This window comes from Amphibalanus amphitrite, unplaced genomic scaffold (genome assembly GCF_019059575.1).
Source record: "Amphibalanus amphitrite isolate SeventyFive unplaced genomic scaffold, NRLGWU_Aamphi_draft 000257F_arrow, whole genome shotgun sequence".
NCBI classification, from domain to species: domain Eukaryota; kingdom Metazoa; phylum Arthropoda; class Thecostraca; order Balanomorpha; family Balanidae; genus Amphibalanus; species Amphibalanus amphitrite.
Genome location: NW_024881752.1, coordinates 606,066 through 620,961, shown reverse-complemented (window position 1 = coordinate 620,961; position 14,896 = coordinate 606,066). Strand labels below are relative to the sequence as shown.

The 14,896-nt window shown below is 50.0% G+C and overlaps 1 protein-coding gene across 5 annotated transcripts; it reads right to left on the bottom strand.

The window, feature by feature from the left end:
* Positions 1–807: 807 nt before the first annotated feature.
* LOC122386608 (terminal nucleotidyltransferase 4B-like) lies at positions 808–14,203 on the bottom strand. Of its 5 annotated transcripts, none has more exons than XM_043375948.1 (11): positions 14,174–14,203; positions 7,296–7,758; positions 6,906–7,076; positions 6,324–6,441; positions 5,959–6,195; positions 5,553–5,696; positions 5,030–5,223; positions 4,541–4,706; positions 3,149–3,560; positions 2,572–2,619; positions 808–1,594 (listed from the first exon to the last, which is right to left on the bottom strand). In XM_043375948.1, exons 2-11 carry the CDS (start codon positions 7,646–7,648, stop codon positions 1,497–1,499), a joined length of 1,941 nt encoding a protein of 646 aa, XP_043231883.1. In that variant the 5' UTR covers positions 7,649–7,758; positions 14,174–14,203; the 3' UTR covers positions 808–1,496. The 5 variants fall into 5 exon arrangements, with proteins under 5 accessions (XP_043231883.1, XP_043231884.1, XP_043231879.1 ...); XM_043375949.1 differs by having other exon boundaries at positions 14,059–14,193; XM_043375944.1 differs by lacking the exon at positions 14,174–14,203 and adding an exon at positions 13,534–13,760.
* Positions 14,204–14,896: the final 693 nt, after the last annotated feature.

Here is a 14,896-nt window from a genome sequence, read left to right as displayed (position 1 = left end):
CGGCGGGGAAGTATCATAAACGAGAAAAGTACGACCATTGGGGTACGCAACAGCCGGCTAACCCCGCGTTCGATGTCTCTCGGACGACGAAGATTATATGCCGTCCGGCCAATCCCGTTCCAAGGTCAGCGGGGGCTCGGCTGCGGTAATGGAACGCGATTGGCCGGTCGACATAGAATCTTCGTCGTCCGAGAGACATCGAGCGCGGGGTAAATGAGAAAAGTTCGAGCCTAAATGCACGCTATCCAAGCAGTTTCAGCCGGTGCATAAATCACAGCGGGGGGGGGGGGGGGGAGTATCTGAAGTGAGAAGGTACCGGGTACAGCCACCAAATAGCAGCCCCATTCCCCTCCCCCTCCCCCAGTGTCGGACTGGGTTTATGAAATTGTGACTATTTGTGAGCTGCATAGTCGCAAGTCGTAGGCCTTCGAGAAATGCGTGTGCTCTCACGTGATTTTCCCCATTTATGGCGTTATATTCAATACAAGCCACGATTTCAAAGATCTACTGGTCCCAATCATTCGAAGCGGATCCTTCACTGAATTGTTGCTTATTTGCTGGAGATTGGGGGGGGGGGGGGTCAGTTCCTTTAATTACAAACGTGAAAGTGTCACCATGAGCATGAAGTAGGTGTAAGTGATGTTTTAATTAGCGTTCTTTCTAGGTCCAAACTGTTAACCCAGAAGCAGATGCATTCCCAAATAACGTCGAACTTCGTTCACTTCAACCTTTTAGCGTTAGTCATCAACCCATCTATCAGGCGTTCAGCCATTCTCCCATCTTTCCCTCTCAGACAAAACACTGAAATCCAGCAGGCATCGGCTGTTTAATGACTCAGAGACACGTGAAAAAGAGGTAAATGCAACTCTCTTCCGGCGACAATATCATTCCACAACGACGCGTTACGCGTCACAATAAGTGACCCACACTGCCGCCGACGCCTGTACATCCGAAGACATGATGAGACAGTCACAGAGTTGATGTGCTCGGCAGTGATTGGGACGACTAAGTCGCAACAATGATCACAAATGGTCCACGCAGCCCGCTCCCGGCGGAAGTCCATTCCAGGTCTAACAAGCTAACACCGCGGCAACGGTGGCTCCCCCACCGTCGCCAGCCACAGCGCCCACCCAAGGGAGCGCCAGATATTACAGTCATCACCCTAACAACATACGGTCGACACCGCGTCACCTTCGTCTGACCGCGCCGTCAGCGCCGCACAGAGCCACCAATAAAACGGATCACACCTAAAACGGAGCGCGGCGACAGCACTTGTCCATCACAGTCTCAGTCAGATCGGCCCCCCGGCCACACTATAAACCGCTCTACAAAACCGGCCGCCGCTGCCGCGCAGACACCACGGCCGTAGTTCCTGGGGGCGCCACCGGGGGCGCGGGCGCCCTGAGCACGGCACCCCACTTTGTACTGGGTACGGGAGGAGGCGCGGCCGCCGCGTGGGCCGCTCACCGGCCGTTCAGCGGCGGCTCAGCGCACCATCATGCGTCGCGCGGCCCCGCTCGGTTCGCCGGCTGGCCTCTGGAGGACCTCTGGCCGCCGCCGCCGGAGCCGGCGGACGGTACAGCGCCGCCGTCGGCTGGGGAGCACGGTACACACGGTCAGGGCAGTGTCAGACAGGTCACAGGTAACCACCATCGTCAAAACATCGCATGGTATGTGTGCGGTGAGATATACCTAGCAAGCAGTCCACACAGGCATGAAAAGCTTAACAGTTACGTAACTTATTCAGTTCTTTATTAGTTTTCCCCCATTGTCAAAAGAAGCTGTGTCAACTGTGACCAGGCCATTCAGCCAATTTCTAGAGGAAAACTTCTGAATAAAAAACATGCTTCAGTTACAAATACAATAATTAGTGTACCAAAACAAGAACCACACTAATAGTACACCTCAGTTTTGAGTCTATCAAGAGGCCAGAGGGTCGCAATCTGCGGTCATTTACGAACAGGATTAACGTTAGTTTCGACCCCCACCTGTGAGCAAACGATTTAGTAGCTAACCAAACTAAGCATTGATGTCGCGATTCCCCTTCCCCGCCTCGGTTCAGCGGGCCGCGTAACCCCATATGCCGTGAGTGCCCCTCCCCCTGCCTGACACCTGGGCGGGCCGCCGCGGTCGTCCCGTAGGGCGCATGGAAAGTTACCGGGCGTGTCGCGCTGTCAAACTGATCATGATTGGCTGTTTCGACCAATGGTTTGAGCTGTCTGTCTACTTTTTATTTGGCAGCAATGTGGAAGCCTGCACTGAACGACCGTTTCCAATACAGTTCACTACCAGAGGTCCACCTGTTCGTACCGCCGACCGACCGAACCAGCATTCGTGACCACCATTAATCACAATTGATAAAGTATTGAGATAAGAACAAGGCAACAAAAACAAATCGATAAAAATATTTAAAGCACTGCTGTGCTGTGACTGGATAAAAAGATATGTCATCACACACGACATTATGTCTAAGAAATATCAAGTATGTCTAAGAAAATAGACCAAGACAGTCAAAGTAAGACGAAATTAGCCGGCTGTCGATGTCTACTTTAGACGTGATGATGCACCTACCTTGCGCCGAGGAGCTGTTGCCCCCTGGCTTCCGTCGATGTTGGGTCCCTGCGTTAAAAGCCAAACGTCACTCAGTTATGTTTAAATCGTCAGAAATAGAAATCTTTTAAAATATCACAATTAAATTTCAAAAAAGCAATACAGCCAAAGATATTTGTATAAGCTGCACTAAATTCACTGGTATGTTAACTCTGATATTCATGGAATTACATTTCTTGATATTTGTTAATCACGGTCACAAAAAGATGACACGAAAAAAAGGCAAAGGAAGTGATCATTAATCGTCAATGATACATGGAGCTCATTCAAATAAATGCTAGTGCCTAACGCTACAAAACACATTAATGTCAAACTGATTCGAGCAAGCATGCAAACATCTGGGCCTCACCCTGCCCGCAGCCCGATGCCTTGAAACAACAACGCTTCATCGCATTTTACCAGTGACCCTTCACGTTACACATAATTCTAATCAAACGAACAGGATACAAAAGCCATCCATCGCACCACCAGCCCGTTCCCCTCCCGACAGCGTGCCGGTGTCGAGCGGCCGGGTCGCGCCGCGGCCGGTCACACTAACCGTTGTTACTCCGCCGGTTCCTCGAGGAGTTCTGCTGCGAGCCGCCGCCCGACGAGTGGTGTGAAGAGCCACTGTGCGGCCGGCGACCGCGACCCGACCCGTGCCCGTGCCCGTGTCCGTGTCCGGAACTGTGGCTGTGGTTGTGGCTGTGGCTGTGGCCAGAGCCGGAGCCGGAGCCGTGGCCAGAGCCTGAGCCGTGACCAGAGCCGGAGCCGGAGCTGGGCCCGGGCCCAGGTCCGGGGCCTGAGCCGGCGTTGGACACAGGGCCGCCGGTGCCGGCGCGCGGCGCCGACCGGGCAGAGCTCGAGCTGGACGAGGTCCCCGCCGTGGAGACCGAGTTGGCCGGCGAAGCGTCCCGGGTGAGGGAGGGTCGGCCGGCCGGGCCCGGCTCGCAGCTCTCGGCGTCCTGGTCCTGTTAGGGCCGACGGACGAGAGCGGCGGCCGGCCGCGGACCAGCGCGTTAGTGCACACTCTAGGCTACCGGCCAGGTGCGAGGCGATATGGAAATATGACCACTCACGAGTGATCCATAGTGACTGATTAAAAATGACTGAATCAGACCAAAGATAAAACAGCAAATGAAAATTGTAAAAATTACACAGCTTGTGATAATGTACGTTGATGTTCTCATCAGCAATTGATAGCATAAAATATGCCACACTTGTGCACTCTCGCAGCTGACCAAGTAACCATATTCACTACATGTCAGTCGTGAGACTAGCGCCAAATGCCTAATCAAACCGGGACAAATGAGGCGGAAGCTTCTTCAACAAATCGCACACTACATACATATAGGGAGTTAAAGAGCACATCACAATAAAACCAAAACAGTGTTACGGTCACCTCCGCCACGTGCATACTGTCGATAATATTTTTGCTGCCCAGTTACACGAATTTTTGAGCTATGTTTAGACTTAGGAGACCCAAATATGCCTTTACTTGGATTTTAATAATGGAACTATTGCGATTTTGTTCGCACATAGAGATCAAAACGGCACACGAATATCAGTCTGCCTTCGCTATGCTGGCATTTCAGTTGATAGGCAAAATAAAAATAATTGCTGAAGAGCACTCAGAGGATTTCAAGGTAGGATCTGCCGATTTTATCTGACTTTGTTAAGGAGTCAGGAACATGGGCGTGTACCATAATTGCCCAAGCCATTACAGTAAGACATAATTCGACCAGCCGCGGTTGTCCGGGGGAAATTTCAACTTAGCGGACCGATTAATGTTATAACAAACATGTTAACGCTACTCACAAAGACACAAAAACACTAACCCATACCGACAAAAAATTCAAAATCTCTCCAACATTCAAACTGTTAGCAAACCTCCACATGCCACATTATCCAGCCCCCCCCCCCCCACCCCCCACCCCCCCCGTGAACCCACCGAAGTGTCTGAAGTTCCCGACGACATCGGCGACGTGGACGAGTGGGGGCTGGAGCTCGGCGCCCTGGGCGGTGACGGTCGCGGGGCCGCCACAGGGAACCGTTCGCGGATACTGCGCCGGTAGTCGACGACCCGGTCAGTGACCTGAATCACACGACCGAGGATGCTGCCGGCAGGTACACGGGGCCGGGTCAGAGGAGCGACACTACGAGAGGGCGAACGGGGTATGGTGGTATGGTGGTGTGACATGGTGAAGCGAGGGGTACGGTGAACTGGGCAACGTACGCACATAGCACCTACAGCACGACATGATAATATCATGGCGTGCTGCAGCTGTATCATCACCATATGGTGATATATTCACACATTACAAATATGAAAACTCGATAAAACCAGCGTCAATGCGATCAGTGTTATTTTAAGCATGTTCTGATAACTCCTTGACACTTCACCTAATGCAACATTATCTGAATACGTTGTGCTACCCACCTGTTTTTGTTGGGGTCCGCGGCGGAGCCCGGACTGAGAACGGCACTCGAGAGCCGCTGGTAGGCGTACTTGAAGGCGTCCTTGACTTTCATCATGTTGTAGGAGGAGCGGCCGATGTCGTTAGTAGCGTTGTGAGGGTCCTCTATACAGAGGGGCGAGTTGTGAGCCGAGTGGGCCGCGAACTGCTCCTCCACCTGAGGAGGTACACGGTGGGGTACGGAAAAGGGTGGTCACATAAAAAAATTTCAGGGATTTTTTTTTCTGGGCGAGCGAAAAAGAACAATTTTACCTGTGGCCTGTGCAGAACTCCAAACTAAAAATAAGATAAAAAAGGCGTGACACATTACATGCTTATAAGTTTATCACATAAACCGGTGAGACGATGAATAGGATATCCAACACACTACCAAGCTCATTCTCATTGTCAAATTTCATCTCACTTCGTTACAACGATCAATGGATTCCATCAAAGCCACCTGTGTAAGATAGACAAGACGATAACAGAGTTATATGCTCGGCTCACCTCACTCCGCGGGGCGTAGCCACGGTCCTTCACTTTGATGCAGGTCTTCAAGTAATTAAACTTGATTCCGTAAAGCTCGAAAAACTCAATTAACAAGACCCCAAGGTTCCGAACGGCATACGGTGGCATCTGTCTCTCGTGATCCTGAAAAAAAAAACGGAAAGGCTGCAACCTTGATTTCGAACGGTTAAAGCACACCGGCTATCTTAGCGCGATCATACCATCGGGCATGCGCCCAATTTAGGCCGTATTACGTCATTGAAGCAAAAGACCAGCTAAGCAGGCTCTTGGTGACAATATCAGCAGCTCTGAGCTCGTACAAAAGGTCTGAACTTGCATCAGATCACGAGTCCCAGACACATTTTTACCATCACACCTCTCAGGAACGTGTATCCAACTGTCTTACCTGAAGGAAGCCGACTGTCATCAGGATGAGGCTGTAGGAGCTGATGCCGCCCGTGAAGACCTCGTTCAGCTCACGCTGCAGTAGGAACTGCTTCAGCGCTATCACCAGTTTCGGCATCTGCGGGTACTCCTCCTGATACTGTTTAATAGTGTGCGCAGACAGCGGGCCGTTCTTCATGTTGAAGCTGATGTCGACCTTGACATCGGTCAGCCGGTCCGTCAGCTTGATGATGGGAACCTGTCCACGGCGATTAGAGTGTTAACGGTGCGGTCTTTAGAAACAAGGAACAAGTAAGCGTAATTAGAGCGACCGACAAAGCTAGCAAGCAAGAAATGAGCATACTTTATTCAGCAGGATATACTTACAGCAGCCTTATCCAGCACTTTGATGGAGCTGGGCTCGCAAATGTCGGCCTGTATCAGGGCCTCTTTCAGCATCTCCAGGGACTTTTCCCAGCTTCCCATGACGACAATGTCGATGTCACTGAAACAAAGGGCATTTCGTAAATGCCACGTAATGTGCAGCAAGATGAAAATGCACATCTGACACGCAGACACCAGGCATCCTATTTTCATTGATAACTTGACTATATTATAAAACCATCGTGCAAGTGCTGCCCAATAAATTCACCCGAGGTTTCTAGCAAGGGCTCATGATTTGCCGACATATCGGCTGTCATTATTTCAACAATGCGACGGTGTTTATAAAGGAAAAGCAACGTCTTTTAATACTGTAGGCGATGAAATATCGATTTCACAGGCGCTGTTTTTGTTTTACTGGTTTTGATGCTGTAACATGGGATGTGAACTTGAGAGCTGAAGGACCCCAGCATCCATCAATAAAGAGGCACTGAACCATGACAGCGTATATACAAATAATCAAAACTAAGGGCTGGAAAGATTGACCTTGAGGGTTGAACTGACCCCCAATAGGCTCATTTTCAATACCTGGTGGGAAGATAGAGACCAGTCTCGAAGCTGCCGAAGATGAAAACCCCGGCCGTTTCCCACAGGGACAGGATAACCCGTCGAATTTTGGCGTAGACGCCCTCTCGCATAGCGTGCTCCTCTCGAGATGGTGACATGTAGATATAGAAATCTTCAATCTCTTCATGGAGGCTGCGGAGGTGATCAACAATATGTCAGTGGAGGAATGGGAACACAAATCATGTTGAAGGGATGGGCATTGATCGATCAATATAACCTCGGTTCATTAAATACACGGGTACACAACTAAGCTCAGTAGAGTCACCCGATGGACTCAAAGCTACGACATTGCATGAATAATTCGAGCTCTACCACCTCTCCGCGGCCGCTGCGGGCGGACGTCCCGCTCACCCGCTCACGCCGGTGCTGTACTGTTTGCCCGGCACCATCCAGGGCGTGCCGCCGTGCCGGCCCACCAGCTCGTTCCTGTGCAGGTCCAGCTCGACGGTACAGGAGCGGTCGCGCGGCGCGCCGTTCGGCTGCGGCGGCAGCGGCGCCGGCGGGCGGCGGCTGGACGGCACCGGCGCCGCCTCGGCCGCCGCCGGGTAGTCGGCCGGCACGTGCTGGTCGATCAGATCGGGCACCCGCAGCTGCCGACCGCCCAGCGGCGGCTTGGGTCCCTCCTGGGAGGCCCAGAGGCGCGAGAACAGGTCGCTGGCCGGGCCACGCTGCTCGGGCAGCAACCACGCCACGGAAGTGTCCATCACGGCAGCGGGGAGAGCGAGAGACCTGCTCGCGGCTGGCAGAGAGCGGCAGACTGTGCTGTTGGCTACCAAAGCATCACACCTGCATGGCTCCTGCAGTGGATAGGGGCCTGAAAATGGGAGGGCGGGGAGTGAACACAACTGAACTGAGCTGCCCATTACATAACACATGTCAGTTTTCTATTACAATCTTCAATGAACATCTAAAACAGCATTCAATTTATTGACATAAGTGCATCAAGCACAAAGATAAATCCTATGATTAAAATCTTGTCATTATCATTTCATGCAGGGGAAGGGCAGGTAAAGAAAAATATGTATATAAGTTATGTGTGAGGACCAAGAAAGAAACCTTCCAACTTTTTATAAATAGGTATGCATAGTAAAGCAAAATTATACACCAGCTGGTGCAAAATTATTCAATAAAAACACAAACTAACTTGACTCATATTTCATGCATTAAAAACATCATCAGGTTTCCTATTGATGTACTGCATATACAATTTATTGGAACAAGGTGTGTACCCTGGGACCAAACTCAGATATCTCTGACACAAAATTTTATAATAATATCCAAAAGTTACCTAATATGGTTTCAAACTTCTCAAAACAAAACTTGGCTCTAAAATCTATTTTTATGGGTCAAGAGGTTCTTAAATTGACTAGGCATCTATAATCATTTATAAATACCATAGGTATCACCTTAAACATGTGCATTTTGTTTGAAACAGTAGGCATAAGGTATGAGTATTAATGCATTTTTGACATTCTGTGAGACCAAAGAAAAGAGTAGGTATTTATGATGAGCATTGAATAAGCAACTGAATCAATATCAATATTTTATTGTGTAGAAGCACAAACTAATAGTTTTGACTTTTAAGCAATTTATTGAGCAAATAAATAATAACAAGAAATTACCCATTATCTATTGAGCTGCATTCATTTCATGTTCAGAGTTGGTTTCACAAAACTAGGCTTTTTTAAGCTAAGAAATTTAATAGATAGGTACCTACCTAAATTTTCATTGTAAAGCTTTGGAAAGAATACTAGAAGACAACTAGCCTTACTTCCATTTTCATTCATAATCCCAGCAAATGCATATCTTCAGAAACTAAACATATTTATATGGATTATGGATGTAAAGACACCCAGAATTTCAAACAATTAGCGTGTGCTAAATGAAGCATAAATAAAAATAAGACAAATTTTTCTACAATTTTGATAAATGTCATAAAATTAATGTTGCATTAAATATCAGATGTGTTATTTTGATTCAAGCCATGTTCTTGCCAAGTGACGTATTGATACGGAGGGACCAGAACAAGATATACCTACCTAAGCACATCCAATCCATATTGTTTTCTCTATCTTGTAAAAAATAAAGCTTACCCTCTTTATCTTGTAAAAAACAAAGCTTACCCTGAACTTAGCTGGTCCGCTTATCTAACACAAGCAATCTTTTACCTGTCTTGGTCTTGGTCTGCCCTGGCCAAGTTCAAATTAAAGTTTCAATTTTTGGTGGCCGTGGCGATTTGAGGTGCCTCGTCTAACGAATTACCTTACCTTACCTTACCTTTGCGGTAATCGGGATTTAAAAGGCCACTTGGCCTGGGGATCCCGCTCACATCGAGCTCGTGACAGGATACAGGCTGGGCTCTTAGGGGGTTGGGATGTCGAACATCGAGTCGCCCCAGTGTTTATCCAGGAGAGCCTTGAACTGGTTCACGGACTGGGCCGCCACCACTGCGTTCGGCAATGAGTTCCAGTCGTTGATGACTCTAATGCTGAATGAGTTTCTGCGCACCAGTTTCGAGGCCCTGGGCTTCTTAAGTTTCCAGTCGTGGCCCCTGGTACGACCAGAGTCACTCCGCGTCAGGAAGACTTCAGGTGGAATTGCCAAACCGCCGTGGAACAGCTGGTACACCGTCACCATGTCGCCTCTACGTCTCCGGTAGTGTAGGGATGGCAATCCCAACCGACGGAGCCGTTCAGTGTACGGGAGGTGCCTGATCGCGGTGACCATCTTTGTGGCACGCCGTTGCACGCGTTCCAGCTTCTTCTGGTCGACCTTTCCGAAGGGACCCCAGATGGTGTTTCCGTATTCCAGGAGGGGGCCAACCATCGTCTTATATAACAGTGGCAGTGTGAACTCATCGATGTTAGCGAATGAGCGCCTCACAACGGCCAGTATCTGGGAAGCCTTCGCGATGGCTGCGGCAGTCTGCTTGTGGAAGTTGAGCTGGCAGTCTATGAAGATGCCAAGGTCTTTCTCCTCCTCTGTCTCTTGTATCGGAATGCCACTCAGGGTGTACGTCAGGGCCGGGTTTCGCAGGCCGAGATGCATTGCCTTACATTTCTGGGCATTGAATGGAAGAAGCCATTTTTCGGACCATCGGACGAGTGCGTCGATGTCGCTTTGGAGGCTTGTGCCGGTACCGGGCACTTGTCGATAAAGCTTAGTGTCATCTGCGAAAAGCTTGACTGAGCCAGACACTTCCAAGGGCAGGTCGTTGACGAAGATAGTGAACAGCACAGGTCCGAGGACCGATCCCTGGGGAATTCCGCTCGTCACCGGTGCCCAAGGGGACTTACTTCCCTGGACCACGACCCTCTGTCGACGACCGACCAGAAAGGCCGCAATCCAATTGAGAAGGGCTCCTCTGACACCATAGGCGTACAGCTTGTGTATCAATCGTTTGTGCGGCACGGAATCGAAGGCCTTAGCAAAGTCCAAGTAGATGATGTCAATGGCCTCGCCATTTTCGAGAGCACAGCTCCAATCTTCCATCGCTTCCATCAGCTGGGTAGTGCAGGACCTCTTTGGGAGGAACCCGTGCTGGGCGCTGTCAAGCAGATCATTTGTGCACATATGCTGGAGGAGGGCGTCTCGGACGATTGACTCCAGGACTTTGACGGGGATGGCCGTTAGTGTTATAGGTCTGTAACTCGAGGGGTTCTGACGGTCTCCTTTCTTGAAGATAGGGGTGATCTCTCCGGTCTTCCATTCTGGGGGGAGGGCTCCAGCATCCAGTGACTTCCTGAATAGTGTGCTCAGGGGCATCGCGAGGGTCCTTGCAGATTCGCGGAGGACTCGAGGCTGTATGGAGTCGGGTCCTGGAGAGCTGTTTGGTCTGAGGGAAGTCAGTTTTGCCTCCACTTTTTGCGCAGAAACGTCGATGTCTTCGAGGACAGGTCCATCCCACCGCACGTTAAGTTCTGGCTCTGGTTCGTTGGCTTCGTGGGTGAAAATGCCACTGAAGTACCTTCCCAAGATGTTAGCCTTTTCTTGGTTGCAGGATGCTAGCGCTCCATGTTCGTTGACTAGGTCTTCAACTCTGCTCTTGGTACGGAGTCTTGTGCTAGCGTATCTCCAGAAGGCTTTGGGATTTTCTTTTAGTTTACCCGCCAGGCTGGATTCGTATTGCTTTCGCAAATTTCTTGTGAGTTTCCTTAGCTCATTCCTACAGCGTACGAACCTGGCGTGGTCAATTGGGTCTAGCGTTCGTCGATATTCACCCCAGAGTAACTTCTTTTTCTTTCGCAGCTGCATTGCTTTTCTGTCCATGTAGATGTTTTTCTTGGGGCGGATCTTTCTTCTTGTGGAGGCTTGTGACACAGCCTCGGATAGCCGTGCCTTGAATGTTGCGTATGCATCATCCAAATTCATGTTATCAAGCTCTGACCAGTCTCGGGCACCCAGCTCAGCGGATAGTTGCGCAAAGTCAGTGATCGTGCGACACTGAGGGAGTGAAGTAGCGGTATCTGTGTAACAAGAGAGGGTGAACCGGATGACCAGGTGGTCGCTATTTCCTAACGCAGGCTGGTACTGGAGGCTAGTGACCATACCCTCCTCATTCGTGAGGACCAGGTCAAGGACAGATGGGGTCTCGCCCAATCGGTATCGAGTTGGGTGCTTTATATGCTGAAAGAGGAGGCAGTCATGGATCAGGTCCAGGAAGGAGTGTGAGATGTGCTGAGCTGGTGCGGTTTCTGATTCCCAGTCAATGTAAGGGAAGTTAAAGTCGCCGACGATGAGGAGGTGGGAGAATGGCAACAGGCATGCCTGCCGAAACAGACCCTCAAGGTGCTGCATACTTTCTTCTGGAGAACCAGAAGGACTTCTATAGATGCATCCCAACAGAAGGCGATCGCTTCCAGTGAGTGATAAACTCACCCAGGCGTGCTCCACTGATGAGTGTTCTAGAAAGACTTCAGACACACTTAGTTTTTCAGATGTGAAAATGCATACACCTCTCATGCCGCTAGTACCCAAGTTGGGTGTAGAGGTGCAAAGCTAGGGTGCATAGTATATCCAGGGATGTGGAGCAGTGCAGGGGCTATTGGATTTTTTTGGGCCTTGGGAATCACTTCAGAGATGAGAATAATGTCTGGTTCATCATTGCAGATTAGCATGCAGAGGTCGTCCCGTTTGGTGGTGAACTGGTCGGCATTTGTATACAGAACTGTCAGACCCTTGATGCGCTGCCTTGGGTGACTTAGTCAAAAGCCAGGGGCAGCATTTTCTGGTTGGGCTGAGTGGCCTTCAGTGCCAGAGGTGCCACCAGATTCCCGTACTGCACCAGGCAGACCTGCGCGACCCTGACCCTCGTTGTTATCAAGGGCTGCGGGTGTAGCCCCAATAATTTGAGGAGCGGCAGGGGCTGGCTGAGCAGGGACACTGTCGGGGACATGGCTTCTAGACTCTGACTCCCTGGACTGAGAGGACACTGAGGTGCCACCAGACACACTGCTCTTGCCTGGTGCTTTGCTGTTTTCATTTGGTGGCTGGGTTAGGCAGATGATTTTGCCTCCCTTGATCTTCAGGTTTGTTTCACCTGCTCTACGTCTTGATGTGAGCTCATCTCTGAGCTTCCTGTTCACCTCTCTCTCCTGCTGAGTCAGATCAGGCGTGATGTAGATGTTGGGGTACTGCACAGAGTGGCGCAGCTGCGGAGCACACCTAAGTACATCATGTCTACAAGCTGGGTTATCCAGAGTTACTATCAGTAGTCGTGGTTTCCCGGGCACTGCCTTACCAACTCTGAACGACTTTGATGCCCTTACGTTTATCTTCATCTCATTCTTGACTATCTCAGTGAACAGGGACAGGTCTTTTACAGACCTCTCGTAGAAGGTGCCTTCTACCTGCTCGGGAAGGTTGTGAACAACAAGGTTCGCTTTCCTTCTCTCTTTGTCGAGATGGTTGTCAAGGACCTTGGAAAGATCCATTGTAGCCTTGCGCTCTTCGTGTTGGCCGGATTTTGGAAGCTGGGCAAATTGAGTTTTCACCACCTGAGCCACCTCAGAGCAAGTACTTTTTACTGCTTCAGCATAAGAGACCTTGTGTTGCTGGGTTGTAAGTTCAAGCAACTGAGACTGCTTGACTGTCTGCGACTCAATGGATTTGAGTGATTTTTCAAGCAGGGATGCATGGTCCTTAATCGATTTCTCGTGAGACTTGACTGAGGTCAGGAAAAGCTCCGAGTTTCTCTTAGCTGCATCTTCGAGCTGCCGCAGCCTGTTCTCAGTGGACCGCAGTTGCAAAAGGAGAGATTTTTCCTTTCCACCCTTTAAATCTGTCTTGCATGTCATGCAAAGCCAAGCGAGGGCCTGAAATCTCTCAAGAGCTCTAGAAGCAGCTTTTGGAATCCCTTGGCAGCTGGGATGAAACCATTCGTGACACCTATCACAGCAGACCCCAGGTTCGCCATTTTTCACAGGGTTTCCACATACCTTGTCAGGGCCACCAGTACAGATTGCCTCTGTGCTGCTCGTGTCGCTTGAGGAGCGTGATAGGGTACCGCCAGATTCCTGCTCAAAAGCTTTGTAGACGCTTTGATTGAGTTTACCCACCTTGGTTTGCTTCGTCGAGGTTTGTTCCATACCTGAATCGATGTCTTTCTCGCCGACCGCCGCCACGCTTCCCTGTTTATGGTGCTCGTCGCTCCCTCCTTCGCTACCGCCACCATCACCACAGCCACCGATAGCTAAAGCCCTGGTTCCACCGCTTTCCCCGTCGCGACTTTTTTCCTTGCTTTTCTCGGAGACTCCGGTCGCATTTTTGAAACCGTTCCCGACGCTAGCGTCTTGAGGCTGATTGCGGTCAGCTGGCGTCCCTCCTTGGTTTCGGCGGGAAAGTACCGGCGATCGTTCTAACGGCATTTCTTGATTTTCTTTACTCTTGTTGTTTTTGTTTACGAAGATGTGATCCGTGGATTAGGAAATAGCAAAGACCAGGAAAGAAAACCAGGAAAAGTGAGAAACTCTGCTTGGCGTCGACCAATCGAGTTATGGCCCGGCACCAATCAGCTGACTAGCCAGGCAGTAAGGAGGAGCTCGATGGGCACGTCCGATCCCGACGGAATCCCGACACCGAAAAACAGGGAATTAATTACTTAATTGACAGTTACCTGAAGTAAGGTCTAGAAATACATGGGATATTATTATCGACGTTAACTCGCAGCCCGAACAATTCTATTGTCTTATATCTTTATAAGTCATGGAATAAAATTGGAATAAACGCACTTCTGTGTGTACAACACGGGAAAACGAGGGACGACGGTGAAAACAGGGCGCCTGGGGCGATTTGATCAAGGTTCGTGAAATTTACACGTGACGTTTGGCAAATAGAAGGCCCTTGGAACGGGAGAAGCTCCAAATGTCACGTGATTAATATGCCCTCCGGCGCCCTGTTTTCACCGGCGTCCAAAACGAGGAAGGGAATGTCTGAGAGGCGCCATAGTTGGACAAGGGGTCACAGTCATAGAGCAAAGAGACGTTACCAGCAAATCAATATATAATGGATTTCATGTAATTTCAGTAAATTTGTGTAGAGACTAGAGATCTCTATGAGGGGGTGCGGAGCGAGCTGAAGGCCGAAGATAGAAAAGACGAAAAGTTGAAGGCCAAATGTTATAAAGGGGTAGGTTCTAACCTCATCGGAGGATCGGGGAACCTTGAGCCCCTCAGCTCATCTTGCTCCCGCCCCTTCCCCGGCCGATTCATGAGGGTAATGGGCAATGGGCAGAGTATGGTTCCCGGAGCAAACCGAGGGCGTGCCTTCCTTTGAGGCTCTCCATACAAAAAAAAAACAATGGTGGAACTTGAGATGATGTTTTTCGTACTCCAGCGTAGATGGGTAGCCATACGGCTGCCACGGTTTCGGGCCTATCACTACCTATATACTCTGGGTCGGGCCAAGATTCTTGGTCGGGCCGTCGGGCAGGTGACGATAACAAAACAGCTGAT

What these genes read in the sequence shown, in the direction of transcription:
- LOC122386608 (XM_043375948.1), bottom strand. Translation starts at nt 7,648, where the DNA reads ATGGACACTTCCGTGGCGTGGTTGCTGCCCGAGCAGCGTGGCCCGGCC. An exon ending in TACAGCACCGGCGTGAGCGG is followed by an intron (nt 7,077 to 7,295) that starts GTGAGCGGGACG and finishes TCACCTCCGCAG; the next exon opens with CCTCCATGAAGAGATTGAAG. An exon ending in GCGGACCCCAACAAAAACAG is followed by an intron (nt 4,707 to 5,029) that starts GTGGGTAGCACA and finishes ACCTGCCGGCAG; the next exon opens with CATCCTCGGTCGTGTGATTC.